This window comes from Acanthisitta chloris, unplaced genomic scaffold (genome assembly GCF_000695815.1).
Source record: "Acanthisitta chloris isolate BGI_N310 unplaced genomic scaffold, ASM69581v1 scaffold17182, whole genome shotgun sequence".
In the NCBI taxonomy this organism is placed as follows: domain Eukaryota; kingdom Metazoa; phylum Chordata; class Aves; order Passeriformes; family Acanthisittidae; genus Acanthisitta; species Acanthisitta chloris.
Genome location: NW_008658976.1, coordinates 2415 through 19779, shown reverse-complemented (window position 1 = coordinate 19779; position 17365 = coordinate 2415). Strand labels below are relative to the sequence as shown.

The 17365-nt window shown below is 41.7% G+C and overlaps 1 protein-coding gene across 1 annotated transcript in view; it reads right to left on the bottom strand.

Moving 5' to 3' along the window:
* TMEM65 (transmembrane protein 65) overlaps positions 1-16773 on the bottom strand; it is a 25929-nt gene extending 9156 nt beyond the window's left edge. Inside the window, exon 1 of the mRNA XM_009069221.1 lies at positions 16707-16773. Within this exon, the coding sequence (XP_009067469.1) occupies positions 16707-16770 (64 nt within the window). The 5' untranslated portion in view covers positions 16771-16773. The remainder of the gene's footprint in view (positions 1-16706) is intronic.
* Between the last annotated feature and the right edge of the window lie 592 nt (positions 16774-17365).

The window sequence follows — 17365 nt, the reverse complement described above, 5'->3', positions numbered from 1 at the left end:
CTGAATATCAGGCAGAGAATGGAAACGCAAAATCACGAGCACAGGCACAGGAGATCACAGAGTGCTGCCCTCCATGGCCCTCTGCTCTGACAGGAAGCTGTCACACCAGGCAGTGTGGTTCCTTGACTTCCTGTGACACTGCCACCAAAACCATCCCTGATGAAGCACCACTTAGTTCTCAAATCTAATTCTCCATATACAAAGATTTAATAAGAAAAAGCTCTAACAGCATAAACAAACATGCAGGAAACACTCCACCTCCAAGGAAAACATCTCGTTATATAGCTTGCCTTGGTTATGATAACCAGGTATGCTAAATAATTTCCATGCACTTTGGGTACCAACACAGAATACAAAAGACTATTCAGTCTGTCACAACACACAGCAAAGCACTCAAACACCAGTCCTGTGGATTTAACTACAGCCGACTCCTGAGTTTGATAGCACATGGCAATCTACACAATTACACTCTATTCAGTGTAGCTAGATAGCTATTAACAAAAGCTAAAAAGCCCAGTGCATAATTGATTTTATAGACTTATTACCAAAAGGAGGAATTGAGGGTAGAAGGAAAAAGAAATAAAAATCTTCTACATCTACGAGTAATCACAGTTCCAAGTCACATTAACTAAAAAGAACATAAACTCCTCCTTCAGCACATGTGTCAAGGATTACCTTGGGATGTTTTTAAAAGAAGGGAGGCTGAGGGACACTGCTTTTGGCTTAGAGGAAAGACAAGTTAGTACAAGGTGAAGTGAAACAGCAGAGGATCAAATATAAGCAAAAAATTAATAATTGACATAACCAGTTTTAGTAGCGTGAGATTCCTGCTAAACAGACATTTGATGAAGCTGGGCACCTAAGGTGCTTCAACACTACCAGGGTGAATGCTAGAGGGGAGGTCTCTATGGACAGCATGGTGGCACCATCCTCTGGAGACCAGACTGCTCCTGTCCTGCCATAGGGAGGATCTTGTCAGTAACAGCATCTTCCTGCTGCAGGTCTAAGAACTTTCTTTTGTAAGAGTCTTGTAAACTCATCTGCAAGTGTGCCTGACATACAGCTTCCCTCATAATTAACATCTAGACTAATCTGGGAAAAAACCTGGGGATTACATGTAATAATGAGACAGGGATAGGAGAAGTTGAAGAGGCGAGGTTCAAACCAGTGCTGCTGGTCAACCCTGCTCATGGTCCAGACAGAGAAGCTCCTCCTCTGCCTAAGCCAAGTCTTTAGCCTGGAAAGAGCATCTTGTCCCACCCCTGCACAAAGCAGGGCCAGATCAGACCAGGCTGTTCAGGCCCTTGTCACATGGCACCTGCAGGACCAGGCTCATGGAGAAAGCTGTCCCCTGTGGAGCACCAAAACAAACCTCTAAAGCACAGAGACAACTTCACTGAGGGCTGAAGTGTGCACTGTCACCACGAGGTGCAGGGCACTGCCTGCTGCAGGGAAGGGGCTTGACCAGCCCAGATCTACTTGCAAAGGCCAAAGATTAGTTTAAAGCTGGGACACTCGGAGGAAGAAAAGAAATTAAAGCAGAAAAAATTGAATAACCACTGTGGCATGAAAGCCAATAACCTTTTTATAGAATCATTTCCAATGCCACCTCTTCAAAGCATAACATACTTTGAAACTCTGCAAGATATGAAGGCACTAAGAACCAAAAATAACCTTTAAAGCAATTTTTAAAACTCTAGATAGCAAAATATATTTGGGAATATTTATTCATAGAAAGCTGTTCTGAGTATTTGAATTTCCAAGAGTCAGCAAAAAAACAAGAATAAAAATCTTCAGAGAGTACTGCAAAGGAAACATGTCCTTCGCTTTTTTTACTGCAGGGAAAACAAAAATGCAAATTACAAAACCCCTTTCAAGAGCTCAATTCAGTTAGAATCCAACAGTTCAGAGTTTAAATGTCTGGGGAAAAAAACCCACACCAAACAACCTTAAGTACTGCAGTGTTGTATTTCAGGATGGCCAATCACCAGCTCATCAGACACCAGAATTCAGCTTATTGCAAAAGGAGTAAGATGGAAAGGCAGAGTAAGGAATGTTCTTATTTCCTAACTGACATTCATTACCATAAATGAGGTTATAAACCAAGGTTCAAGTGCAATACATGTTATGAGCCCAGAATTAGCAAAGTCTGGAGAGCAGAAAAGAGAAATATACTGCTTCCTAAATCTGTTCTTGATCTTTTTTTCACTTTACAGTATCACTTTTTTGTTAACTAAATATTTACTTTGTAAAAAAAATAGTTAGGGGAGAATACAAAAGCATCAACATAAATATTACCATTATCGACAACCTGGCCCAAATCCAGCAAGTTAACTTCTCTCTGCCAGTTGTAGCCAAGTACTTGCAATTCAGTTTTATTATTCTCAGCTGACAAGAAACCCAACAGAGTAATGGGTAATGGGGCTGCATTTATCCAGACAGTTGCTAAAAAAACCCAGCAAGTTGTCATCACCAGTTTTTGAGTTATCAGTGTTGTAAGAACTGGCACACAAGTGAACTTGCAAGCCTAAAGGCATGCGTGGTGTTTTATTCAAACTGCAGCTAACACTGCCACAGAATTTTATAGCTAAAAGTCTGTTACTGTCACTGAGGGGCAGGAAATGCTAACACTGATAACAGGTACCATGGCCAGGGCTACCCTAGGAAGATACAGGCTGAGTATTGTTAAAGCTGAGACAGGAACATGAGCAGTGTTTTATAGATTTTTAACTAGTGGCTGAATTGTTAAGATTAATGCTTTACCAATAAGTATTAAGAAGGAAGCGGAATATGAAAAATATTACTAATCTGGATCCATTATATACTCACTGTAGGCCCTGAAGGTGTCTCATCTGGAAGTTAGGGAGAGTTTTGTCCCAAATTCATCAAACTGTTTATTACAAAAGGTCCGTCCAGGTCATTTCAGCAAATCATTCAGATACACGACTGAAACGGTAAAGCATCACTTTCACAGAACGAGAAACCAAAGTAATTGCCGTGTCTATTAAAAAGACGTACTCCTTTACATGTGAGTTCATAAGAGGATCTTTACCTCCAAAATTCTGGATTGGAGCCTAGAAATGAGATATGTCTTACTGCTTTGTTCAGAGGTAGATCCTCAAAGGTAAATTCTGACTCTGATGTATGAGTTCATTCACAGCATAAGCTCACAAGGCAAATCCCCACTGCCCTATTTTATTCCTCTGTTTTTCTCAATGTTTCCACCAAAACTGCAAAATTCTCAGCACATATAGCACAATATGAAGTTGAAAAACTTTGTTCCACTGATCTTCAATTGGTTTTCCTTAATATTCCAGATGGGAAAACAAAAATCCACAAGTTGACAGCAAATAAAAATTCTGCAGCGTTTGTTATAACTCACAACTGGTTTCCTGTTACTACAGCAATTAAGGCATGAAAGGATGCTGACTCGTGCAGTGCTAAATATAACCTTGGCTGTCAGCCTCTTCAGTCACATGCACACCAGAAGGGAAGGCTGGGCAAAGCACTGGTATGAAGTGAATAGGCAGAGGATGTGATAGAAAATTTCAAACAAATATTCTCCATAAATGCAAATAAGACAGTATGATTTTGTTTTATATTCTCTGTAACACTGTAGAAAATCACACAGTGACCATGTTCCATCACCCTCCCTGAAAAAACCTTGAAGTAGCAGAAGAGATTACCATCTTTATTTGAAGTTTTGTTACATCTGCTCGATCAAGTGCTGAAGAAGCTTTGCAGGAATACCATTTGCTCTCTGGCCTCAGCCAACCAAATCCCTTCACAATGAACCCCAGGAGTGATGCCAGGCACAGCTCATTCCTGGGATCCCCCATGAGCAAGTGGACAGCCTGGCCATTTAGACCCCAGGATAAAACCAGGGCTAAATGCCACATACAGTGGGTCTAGCCAGCCTGCTCCAAAGGAGAAAACCAAACTGTGATTGGGAATACAACTACTGCACCACCTCATAGAGTGGTCAGTAGTTACTCCACAGAACAGATGCATTTAGCAACAGAAATTTACATTATTCCTCACCACATGAAGGACAGTCCGGGTTTAAAAAAGTTTCAACTTTATCCACAGTGCTTACTGGATTTTCATCATCAAATATGGTGAGTATACAATCCACTTCCCCCATTATCACTTCTGAAAATGTGACAGAGCATTCCTAACCTTTTAAAGATGATTAACAAAACACAGAGACATCAGGTGGAAACCCTGACTGGAAATCTAGGAGAAAAAACACAATGCAAACAGGTATCCAGAAGCTTGAATCAATCTCCATCATTAGGAATTTTTTCCCCCTCATCTAATCCTGATCTCTATCAGTGCCTTATAAACATCAGCATTTCCACTCAAGCAGGTTCATGCCAAAATGGGATTTTCAGTGGTTTGCTTAAAAAGGTCTCAAATTGCAGCTGAAACAAAAAAAAATAGAAACAAGATGTTTGCCTCAAAAATCAGCTAAAATGATGGCAATGCAGAAAGAATTTGCAGCTTGTAATTGCAAGATGCAGTTGCAGGGTAAGGAAAGAAATAGAGTTTGAGCTGTCTCCCTCAGAGAGAAATGGAAAAAGTCAGAAAAACAGTGGAAGTGTTTGTACAAAAGTGCCAGCAACATGGATAGGAGGGTGGACAGGAACTATAATGCCACATTTTGATCTGTGCATTCCAGAAGTGAATGATTACGTTATTTAATGGCAAAATAAAAAATAAGAAGGTACTTGAGAACTGCCAAAAAAATAAACTCGCTATAGCAATTCCCTGACTGGAGAGAGCCAACCTCAGAGTCAAAATTCTCTGCCTCAAAAAACCAAATACTCATCCTCACTAGAGGAGATTGGCTCTCCTTTCCCTCCTCACCCTTTCCATTTCAATGCTCAGGGACTGCAATGGGTTCCCCTGGGGCTAGAGGAGGCACACCTCCAGTGGCATAGCAAACTCTTACATCTTTGGATGAACGAATCTTCCCCGGGTATTATTAACAACCTCTCCTCTAGATTTGGAAAAAGACCAGATGAGTACTTCTAGCATTAGAGTGAAATCAATTTGATCCAAATATACTTGTCTCACTGTGTTTCAGTAAGGTGAGGCACTTCTCTAAGCACTGATTTTCCTTGGGCCTCTCTAGTTGGAGGCAGATCTGTCCATCACTTCACCGGTTTGCAGTCGAGCAGAGCAGCAGTGCAGCAACAGTGCTGAACTGGAAACCAGACCACAGTATGTGTGTATTGCCAGGGCATGAGATTAGGCTTCTACCTGTCCTCTGTAATAGGTTCCTGTAAGAGGCCAAGCAAAGCAATTCTGCGGGACACCACAAAAGATTTGTTAACAAGAATTATCAGCACTCTGTGCACAATCAGAGATCTGATCTAGCAGAGGGCTTTCAGCACCTTCAAATAGAGCTGTGTTAGGCATCGCTGATGTCTACACACAAGTGCTCATGAAATATCTAGGGAGTTATACACACAGTTATAATATCCTTTATTTGATTATGTTCCCCCCAGGCCCTGTTTTAAGAAAGAAACCTGAGAAGGCAGTGAGAGATGAGCTTATTTATTCCCACCCCTCCTCTCCCTTATGCCCTTCCCCCACCTGCCCAAAACCACACTTGTTTCCCTAGGAAAGAAGGCGAGTGGGAAAAAGGTATTAGGAATAGGGAGCAGCACTGGCTTTCAAGCCCAGGCACATGACCTGGTACTTGCAGGCACCAGCAGAGCTCACTGATGACAGCCTGTGCAGCACCCAGGACAACAGGGACACAGCTCCTCCACTGCCCTAGCACAAACCTGAGTGTATTAACAACACGAGGGACTTGTGCTTCAGTGCAGATGCAGTGCACCAGGTCCATGGTATTATCATGGGATTTTCAGGCACAGAATGTGAAATTTTGCCTTTTGCAGTACCCAAAGGTCTTGAAATGAGAAAAAAGTCATTTAGTTAATATCACAAGATGCTTAATGTAAGCACAAATCCAAGGCTGGCAACAGCAATGCTTCCCTCAGTCCCTGGTACCAGCAGCACCTGTACTCAGTCAGACAGCAACAATCCTTCCAACAGCCACCACCACCCGCAGGCAGCTGCAGCAGGGTAGGAACACCAGGAGGGTGGCTGGGAAATTGGATGTGCTTGGTGAGATTTTTTTTTACCTTTCAGAGAACTCAACTGTGATCTTTACAGAAAGCTGAAGACAGACTGCAATTAAATCACATGCCACTAAGTACCAGCCTCCTCATAAGCAGAAAGTTTTATTCCCCTGCCTGAGACGACCTTGGAAGTGAGTACAACTGCAGAAATAAGCTCTCTGAAATGATTTTATGAATAGATTTTATTGCTTTTCATCTCTCTCAGAATTAAGACAGCTACCCCAGAAAAACAGAGACAGAGAAGACAGATAAACTGAATTATGTTCAAACATTTTGTTACAGACTCACATTAAGTGTAATTACACACCTCCTAATTTTTCATTGCACTGGAGCAATAAAGACAAAAGTAGGAGCTATCCTGAAGTCCTTAAGAAAATATTCATACCTGTCAGCAAAAGGAACGCCATAAGAAACCAGTGACAATTTAAGTGCCAGACATAAATTACACTCAGGTAATTTGCATGTCCCTATATAAATGCCTAATGAATACAGAATGCAGTAGCACTGAAGCTATTCTTAACCCACTGGTAGAGGTAGCACAGTTGATGCATCATTTGAGTACCTTCTTCCCCTCCACACTTAACTTCGCAAAGCCTCTGACTGCATTTATGAAACTAAACTGAGAGTCCCATCTGACACCCTGCAATGTCAGCTGTCTTTGGTAAACAGCTGAAGGAATGTGTATGATATAATGTAAAAACGGTTAAAACCACTTTACATGGGATTTTACCTCAAAATGTTTTGACTTTTATAAGAATATGAAATATCTGCTGGGCTGTTATGCAGCTGCATTATGTAATAATTTGTTCTGCACACAAATTTTTAGTTCTAATAGAAAAAAATCACTTTGATCATGAAGATTATCTGAAATTATTTACATTGCTGTTTTAGTAAATAAAGTCATATAAATAGGGAGAAGAGGAAGACACTCCTCCTCCCGGTCAGTGTTTCTCCAGCCCTTGGTAAGCACAAAGTCTCTCGCAGGACGCAGCTCACAGCTGCAGAGCCAACACAGACTTCGGCTCACATCACACCACTCCAAATGCCAACTGCGCACACCCTCCAAAGCCACTTCGGGACCTCTGCTCTATGAAGGGCTACACATCTGGTCCATCTATTTAATCCCAACGCTGCTTCATTTTCCTAAGAAAATACCCAATGCCAGTCTGTGAAAAACAGGTTTTAGTCACTTAGGACAGGCTTTGTTTCTCAACTTGGCATGTTTTCCCTTTTCCACTGCCAGGCTTTTTTACCTGTTTTTCCGTCACAGTTTCACTGTAAGTGAGCAGCCAACTCCCATAAGTGCTGACATTACACCCTTCACCTCCACTTTAATAATCAGCTTGAGAATTAGCAAACTACGAACACAAACCGAGAGCTGAATCCAAGTTTTCCCCACACATAAGCCTGTTTTGTTTTCTACCTGTAATCAGCTTGAGAATTAGCAAACTACGAACACAAACCCACAGCTGAATCCAAGTTTTCCCCACGCATAAGCCTGTTTTGTTTTCTACCTGCGAGGAAATATGGAATCTATTTAACACTTTTCCCCTCGGCAGAGGAAAGAATGCTGTGGCACTAGTGTACTGCCTGCATCAGTGACACACCTGCAATGCCACTGTTCGCTGGAGATCGTAAGAATTAGCAAACTACGAACACAAACCCACAGCTGAATCCAAGTTTTCCCCACGCATAAGCCTGTTTTGTTTTCTACCTGCGAGGAAATATGGAATCTATTTAACACTTTTCCCCTCGGCAGAGGAAAGAATGCTGTGGCACTAGTGTACTGCCTGCATCAGTGACACACCTGCAATGCCACTGTTCGCTGGAGATCGTAATGAAATCTGCACTCCTACATTTTTCCATGCTGTGCAATTGAAGCTGATGACAGTGTCCCTCTCTTATTCCCTCCTCCCTCTGCTTCTCCAAAATCTCTGCAGTGTTTACACAGCCCCTTTTCCAGCTGTGTGGATTCAGGCTGAGGATGCCTTTTGCAGTACTGAAGCAAAGTACTGTGTGATGCTGGATGCAGCCAGTCAGACCGGGATGAATAATCCTGAATAAAGAGTCAGAGGAAGAGAGAGGAGAGACATCTCCCTACCTGACATGAGACAAATTTTGAGGTAAAAAAATCTAATTGCAAGTGCTTAACAATACAAAAGTAACCAACATGAGACAAATTTTGAGGTAAAAAAAATCTAATTGCAAGTACTTAACAATACAAAAGTAACCTGTGAGATCAAACCAGTATTGCTCACTAGTGCAAGTCACCGTGTGTGCTGTTACCAACACAGCTCCCAGAGCAGACTCCCAGAGGAGAGACATCTCCCTACCTGACATGAGACAAATTTTGAGGTAAAAAAAATCTAATTGCAAGTACTTAACAATACAAAAGTAACCTGTGAGATCAAACCAGTATTGCTCACTAGTGCAAGTCACCGTGTGTGCTGTTACCGACCCAGCTCCCAGAGCAGACTCCTGCCTGAGGCACAAAAACCCTCATGGCACTTCCCATGAGAAAACAGGAAAGACAAAAACCTTAGGTCAAACACAAAACTGCACCCTGTAGTGATCTACAGTCATGTTGCTGCTGCTCCTGTTCCTAAATTCCCTCTTGGTGTCCTTTATTCTAGCACTTGTGCACAGCCATGTGCACAGCCAGGCCCAGAGAAGAACAGCTGTGCTAGCACAGAAAGCAGCAATGAGACTTTCACATCCAGAGGTTTTCAGGATAGAGGGGAAGAACAGAACGCTCCCTTTACAACAACACGGATGAAGCCAGCAGTAAATCCACACCCATACAGACAAGTCACATCTACTACACATCACCTCACCCACAGCTCATCTTGGCATGCTCTTACGCACAGTGGGGAACTCAGGAGAATGTTTTTCCTCCGTGGCTGGCAAAGAATAATTAAAGTGAACTTTTCTTTTTAAGTGAGCATTTAACACAAGTTCAGACAAAAATCACAGTAAAACTCAGCCACAATAGTGCACAACTGCAAAAACTGATATAAGCATAGAAACAGAGGGCATACAATAGGTCCCTGGCATCCAACCCTGAGAAGTAATCCAACAGGGACAACTTTACAAATCCAAAGACTTGTTTTTCTTTGTTATAGATCAGATGCAATAAATGAGAAAATAACAAATCACATATATTTCCCACAGAAAACACTAATTTTCAACCTGGGCCATTTGTGCTTTATGAAAAATACAAATGCATGTTTGGTACATTTCTTCTGTTCAGGGAGAGGGACAGAGAATCACAACAACACTGTCCAACATTTGCAAGAGGACAAGGTCACCAGGCTGATTATTTTTAACAGCACTGTCAATTTTGCAACTACCTATTTACTTTATCTACTTTACTCCGTAATATAAATAGGTAATAGGGCAATTGGGGGCAAGGGGACAGAAGGGGTGAATTTCAAGCTGCTCTCCCATCTCTTCTTTCCAACAAAAATCTTTATCAGGCAAGACAGCTGTGGATCTAGCTGGCAATTCTTACATCTCAATCTTGAACAAAACAGTTAATTTTACATTTGAACATCATATCTTTATTTGTGCTTTGTAAAAATTGCCTGATGCCAGGACTTAACGAAGCAAAGATACAGCTGGATTGAAAGGTAATCTGCAATCAGAAAATACAAGCTGAAGGTATTTAAAACAGCTGCTGGCTAAAGAAATTGGTTTGTTCCACGCACATTTCTCACCAGTCTTCCACAAAACCAATAAAGCACAATTTCTACGCATTCAGACTGCTATGAAAAATGGGATAATATCCTAATGGAGACTGGCGATTCACACCCTTGGTGTAAGATGAGCTCTAGCAAACTGGCCAGCAGTGAGGGACAGATCCTTGCATAAAGCCAAAAGCTATCAACGGCAAATAATTAAAAAACATGAAAAAAAGTTACTTTAACAGTACAATAACCAGAAACTGACAATGTCTACAAGAAAAATGCAGCAGGTGAAAATGCAACAACTACTTGTTGGTTGTAAGCATCTGTACCTGAGCTTTGTGGCACTACGACAGCACAGCCCAAAGCACAGACCTCTGCCTGTATCACATCCTGTGTCTCCTCCTAACCCTGCCTGAAGGCTTCCTAGGATGTTTTGAAAGAATTGCTGGTGTCCAGTCAGCAGGTCCCAGACTACCTCCAAGAAGTGAGTTTTGGGAACTAAAGCCTGAGCCACTGCAGAGATCCATATCTGCCTCCTCTCAGTTCAAGGCAGTCTCACTGTAGAAAGAAGCCTTTTTCTCTCAAAGTCTTCCATTCTTTCTGAAATTAAACAGGTTTTTCAAGGCTTCATCCTCCCCCCAGGTCATGCAGGAACCTTTGGCCAGGATCAGTGCCAAATGGTAAGGCATATTTTAATTCTGGAAACACCTGTGTTCCTATCTGACATCCTAAAAGCCATGAAGTATTTAAGAGCATTGAGGAAAGGTTTCATCCCTAGATAAAAGCAGCAGGAGAGAATAAAACAAACTACCTGCTTCTTATGACTGCTTTGAGCTGATAGGGGAGTTGATACAGAATATGCTCCACCTCAAAACACATAATATTGCGGTTTTAAATATGTTCCTATTTGCCCTTTTTCCTATCTAGAGAAAAAAATGCCCTACTGGAATTTGCCAAAAGTATCTCAGTTTGTCAAAACAGAATTTAATAAAAAACTCAAAAAATGCCCCAAAAGGAATGAAAATGATGAGCTCATCCTACAGAAATGGAAAACTGGCAACTGATGCAGAAAAAAAACCTTCCAGGAAGTAGCATGTATCAGTACATATTATGGCTGCTAGGGTGGATATTTTATTCACAATTAACATATAAATATCTAAGAATCCAAAGTAAATGAGCACTGGAAAAACCAGCTGTGATTTTATATCCCACAGTTTTGAATGAAACACGCACTCCACTGGGTTGAAAACAGTATTTTGTGGGCTCTGCCTTAAAATGCTCCCCATGTTTCAGAGGAAGCATTTGTTTCAGGCATGGGTTAGTCACATCCCAAAAATTCCAAGGGGCTCATTCAGTGTTAAAGGAAGCTCTCACACACAGCAACAAAACAGAAACAAGAACACATGCCTTCATGTCTTTGCAATAACACCGTGCTGATCTAAGGGTGAAGAAAGGAGGGGGGCACAAGGCAGCTCACACGTTCATGCCCAGATTTTCCCTATATGATCTGCTTCTCGTGAAAAAATAAATACCACTAGGAGGATCCGAGAGAGCTTCCTTAAGTACTCTGCTTGCATGATATACTTATCTTATTTTTCCATTTACTTCTTATTTTTAGAGAAGATTTTCTCCCAGACACACCAGCTGCCTCTGTAGTTCCGTATTTGGGTTGATTAAATAATAAATAAGGCTGACGAGAGCTGAGAGTTTTCAGTTGAATGAATAAGCTTTAAATAATTTCTTTCTTAGAGAAACTGGTACACTTCATTTTCTTTTAAATTAGGTTACACAGTGGAACAGTAACTCTGTGCTCACAGAATAAACATGATCTATTTCATTCATGATTGTTACAGGGAAACCTAAATGTTCTGAATCTATCACTCTGAAAGGTTTTAGTTGCACTGTAAGTAAAAGTTGCATTTCAAGTGATCTTTCCTATAAAGACCTAAATCAAAGGCACCTCTTGTACCAGACAAGATAGTTACTGGGAGACAGGTTTTTCCCTTTAGCTATAAAATATATTATTTTACACAAGACACCGTTGAAGAACAATGGCTCAAGGTTCAGATACTACTTTTCCAATTTGTGATTTAAAAGATGCTCATGCATGGCACCTGTTTTACACTCATCACATGCTTAAACACATGCAAAAGACAAAACAAATTTTAATTGGAGCAATCTTTTATTTTACCTTTTGCAGGGAAGGGCAAAGGCAGCTAACTAATGGTATTTTTTAATATCAATATTATTTCTGTGTTATATTTGGACCATGTAATTTAATGCACATCACTTTCTGAGGAGAAAGCATAAGGTAGCTGACACTGAGCTTCCTCAAATGAATGAAGCTGTTTCACAGTCTGAATGAAATCTCTGGTCAAGTATTACCTAGAAACCATGGTATAGCTCAGGACTTTCCACAAGACCCAGACTTGAAACACTTTGGACACGTGAAGTCCCTGAAGATGGGGATCACTGAAATTCTTGAGGCTGAAAGCTTTATATGAGTATTAACAAAAACTGTGTGCTTTTATTTCTTGCAACAATACATGCCAACTGCACCAAAACAAGCAAGCAGGTAGTCTGTCAAGCCAGCAGCCTGCTGGCCTTATGCAATGCACATCTCAGCAAACACACTTTTCTGTTTGGATTTTTTTACTGTACCAGAATCACTGATTGTCTCTGGTGACACTATCTCCCCCGCTGGCTTCTCACGTGGCACCAGTGGTTTAGGATACTTGTACGCTACAAGGAGTTTTCAAAAGCAAAACAGCAATAAGTCATTATTTGAAATCTTCCAATCAATCCTGGAGCACTGGCCAGCAAGGAAAGATCCTTTTTAAATATTAAGACTGGATTTTTCCAGGTTTTACAACAATCCCACTTGAGTGTTTGCAGGCTTTCCTCTGCAAAAACACAGGGCAAAGCTTCTGCATGACAGCAGAGAACTCTGACTAGAACCTGCCTTAAGTTCTGTGAGCAAGTAAGATTTCAGAACATGGAAGCAAACCAAACCACAACAGATGAACCAAGATGAACTTCAGGAAACAGTACATTGCTGCAAGTGGCTCAGAGGTAGACTGCTACATTTGATATCTTCAGAGGGCAGTTTCAGACTAGTTTTACCATGAGTGACCAAGCACCAATTTTCTTGTTTATGACAGTAAATCTCAGCCCCTAAATCACAGAATAGTTTGCGTTGGAAGGGACATTAAGGATCATCTAGCTCCAGCCTCATGGGACACCTTGCACTACCTGAAAGCCCCATCCAAGCTGGCTCTTCACTTCCAGAAAAGGGGCAGTCTCAACTTCTCTGAGCAACCTGGCCAGTATCTCACCATCCCCACAGTAAAGAATTTCTTTATAGTATCTAATCTAAACCTTCCCTCCTTGAGTTTAAAGCCATTCCTCCTTTTTCTATCACTATACACCCTTGTGAGAAGTCCTTCTCCAGCTCACTTGTAAACACCCTTCATGCACTGAAAGGTGCTATAAGGTCTCCTCAGAGCCTTCCCTTTTCCAGGCTGAAGAACCCCAACTTATTCAGACTGGAAATGAGGAGACTGACTGGAGACCTATAGCTTCCTCATGATGGGAAGCAGAAGAGCAGGCACCCATCTCTTCTCTCTGGTGACCAGTGACAGGACCTGAGGGAATAGCATGAAGCTGTGTCAGGGGAGGTTTAGGTTAGATATTAGGAAAACATTCTTCACCCAGAGGGTGTTTGGGCACTGGAACAGGCAGTACAGGGAAGTGGTCACAGCACCAAGTCTGCCACAGCTCAAGAAGCATTTGGACAATGCTTTTGGGCACATGGTGTGATTCTTGGGGACGTCCCGTGCAGGGCCAAGAGTTGGACTTGATGATCCTTGTGGGTCCCTTCCAACTCAAGATATTCTATGATTTTGTGATTCATGAGCTTCAGATGTTAACAAAAATGATCAGCAGAGCCTGGGTAGCACTTTTCCTTCTGCACTCTGCCTTCATGAAAGGGTTCCAGGATTCAGGGTGGGAAGCAGTGGGTCTATTTTAAAAAAAGAAGAGGGTTTCAAAATCAAAAAAGTAGCAGCACATCTTTCCATCTGAACCACGATACTCTTTTCACCACCAAGTATTTCTAACTCAGCAGTGAGATTAGCAATAGTCCTGGCGTGTGGTGTGATGGCCTAAGAGTACAAAGAGACTCATGCAGGCAGGCTGGCAAGGGTTTGTCATTTTACCAGACTGACAGGGCACTTCAAACTTGTGCATCAGATCCTTGCCAGCAGTCTGCCAGAAGACTTTTCCTACGATAGCACTCAAACACTAAGAGTTCAAAAAGCTTCTTGACTCAGGACACAGGAGGGAGAGAGGTAGATGATCTTCCTCCACACAAAGCACAGTTTGCCTGCAGATGTTGGGTCTGTAAAGGAGAGACAACTGTCCTCACCAGGTGCCATGGTGCCAGTCAAACTGTGACAGCAGGACTGTTTTTCTCTCCCAGCTCAGGGGGCTGGGCAGTCCTTACAAGAAACCTCACACTTGCACTGTGACATCACTCTTCAAACAAGACAAGTACTTCCAGAAGGATCGAATTATGCTTTGTTTACACAGATTCAGTTCTAACAAAAACAGGTACTAAAATCTGAGTGGTTCTAAACCACTATGGCAGATGAACTAGTTTGTTCGTATTACCAAGAAGCATCTGACTCATGCAACAAAGGGAATCTTTTTCCACAGAAGATTATGCTTGCAGCATCTAAAAACCGCAGTGAAATCCGTTTGTCTCTGAAGACATTTGCAGTCTTCTGAGTTAACGTTTTCTTGCAAAGCTGTGGAAGTAGAGGCACAAAGGCTAGAACAGTCCCTATGCTATTCCAGTAAACTGGAGAATTCATAAATTTAACACCAGACCATAAACCAGAGAGGTTTCTTCTGACACTGAAGATTTCACTCAGCAATGGCTAAAAGGTTGCAAATTCCCCCAGAGATTTTGCCCCAGCTGTGAGCCTGACTGAATGCATGGAGGTGGAGCCCCTCACCTGCACACTACTTTTATTTTTGTTAACAAAGACAAGATGCAGCAATTCAAAGTTATGAACAGTTTTCTGTCAGAATGCACCAGCCTGGTCAGATTATTTATGTATATCACATTATCATGACATTCCAGTGCCTTCAAAGAGAATCTAGCTAGAGACTGCATTCTCCATGACCTGCAAATTAAACAACAAAACTAGCTGTCAAGACTGCATTCCTACGGTGATTTTGCATGTTTTCCAGTTAATACACAACCTCAACAGGCAGAGAAACAAGCGATTCCACTTCAAAAGACCTTTTACTTCATGGTCACATCACAAAAGCCTTCCATTTAAACTATAAAATTCAACTTGGTGCTTTAAAGGAATTGTGTTCAACGTACATACATTATATATTGAAATATCTATTTTATATATTCTATGCACATATATAGAGTATATGTATTTTATGTATATGTGCACAAAAACGGGAACACAGGAATTGTTTTCAAACCTTTGCAACAAAAGACGGAAAAATAATGGATTCTCTCACTATCAAGAACTGAGATTTCTTAGAGGCCCTAGAAAGCCACTATGTTAGTATTATTAATGGAGATTGGTTACATCTGGGCTCAAGAATATTCTAACACAGCATAGGTAGAGACCAGGAGTGCCCTAAGAAGAAATATAGCCCCAGCAGACATGCCAAGCTTAGTATTTCTTGCCCAAACAAGTCAAACCCTTTAGTATTTTTCCTCCTTGTTGCCAGGCTTGCTGCACTGCTTAGAAGTGCAGCTGTCATGAATCACTTCGTATCTTACACCGGAAACTGAAGGTAGAAAACCTGAATATAAGACCCTTAAGAAAGAAGTTACATCTTCTTTCCAAATACCACTCTTGTCCATGGAAAATTGCAAGAGAAGGTCAGAGTCATTAAATCGTTCTCCATATTGCAAATAAGATTTTACACTTTCATCTCTACCACCCAAGAAAGAAGCAACAGGAAGGAAGACCTGACTGTCTGTTGCCAACACAACTAAGCCCTGATTACAGGGCACCACTTCCACGAACAGGAAGGCAGGGCTAGTACATTCAAAATGAACTGGCCAACTTGCTACTTCAGTGTTCCTGTAACTATGAAAGAGAAACTACAAATCACTTGTATTCGAGTCCACATTATCATCTCAGTTTGGTGTGGCTGGGTGCAGCTGACATACTTACAAGAAACACGAGCTAAAATTAAAAAATTTTGTTTCAAATCTCTTCCTGAGAAGACGTGAGACCTTATTCACCTTTCCAAGACTGAAAAGGGGGGAAAGGAAGAAAACAAATCGTAACAACAAAAATTTAAAATTGTTTAAATGCAGAAGGAAAACTCAATCCAGGGGAGAAGGATTTGCAGCTGTCTTCAGAAAGAGCAGCTTGGTGATGTTTTGACAAAATTTTAGGACAGTAAGATAGTGATTACAGTCTAAATCAGGGCAGTTCTCAAAACCTTTTCTAAGAACAAATCCATCGAGTCTCAGTTTCAGAGTCTTCCCCCCAACTTCTCCTATGCATCTATTAATTTAAACTCAGGCTGTCAGCCCTCCCCCCGCCACAAGCTCACAGACAGAGCTCCGTCTGCTGATGCGCTAGAACAAACAGCAGAACCTCAGAGTATCAGTGAGCTACACTGCTTGAACAACCACTAGTGCCTGGCATCTGGAAGCTCTATAAACATCCAGGCAAGATAGGTGACAGGTGATGGCAGGAACACATTCACAAACCTCTCCCCAGCTACAGTTTTTGTGACTATAGCGCAAAGAGATGCTTTAAGTTTCAAAGCCACTTCAGAGACTCATCTAACTTACAGGTAACAGCTATGGCTCACCTACCTGAGGACTGTCCTTCAGCGTAGCAGCCGTGGCAAGAGATGGGTTTCCCTGCAGCCTCTGCCATTAGCGGAGGCCACAGATAGTGTGTCCTGTCATATTTCACGCTAGGGCAATTAGTTGATGGATCTGCATCCTTCTGGTGGTAGGCCTGGGAATGGGCTGAGGAACTTGCCCCATTTGGTTCTTGATGTGCCCAGGTCTCCCCATATTGCTGACAGCTTCCCCTAGCTGATAAGGGGTCTGTTAGGGCACAGAAGAGGTAGTGAAGGAAGAAGGTCAAAACTTAACCCAATAAGGACTGTGTTAAGAAGGGTATGGACTAAGACCTCCCTTTCCATAAAGAATTATGAAAAGATCACAGGCACAAAACAAGCTTAAGCACAGTGGCAAAATGGCATAGGCACTTCATGATCGAGGAGAGACTGATTTTTCAGACTCAAACAGAACACAGGAATTTATTTAGCAGGTAGACAAGAGAATCTGAAGACTGCATTCAGATCACTTGCATTGCAAATCAACACAAAAGTACAACTACCAACCTCATCTAAAGAATCGGCTGCAGGGAGCTACAGCATGCGGCCACCAAATGAGCAGATTGAGAAGAAACCCAGCATCTAAAACCATTTTGTCTTGATTGAACTCATCAGCTGTAGAAATCA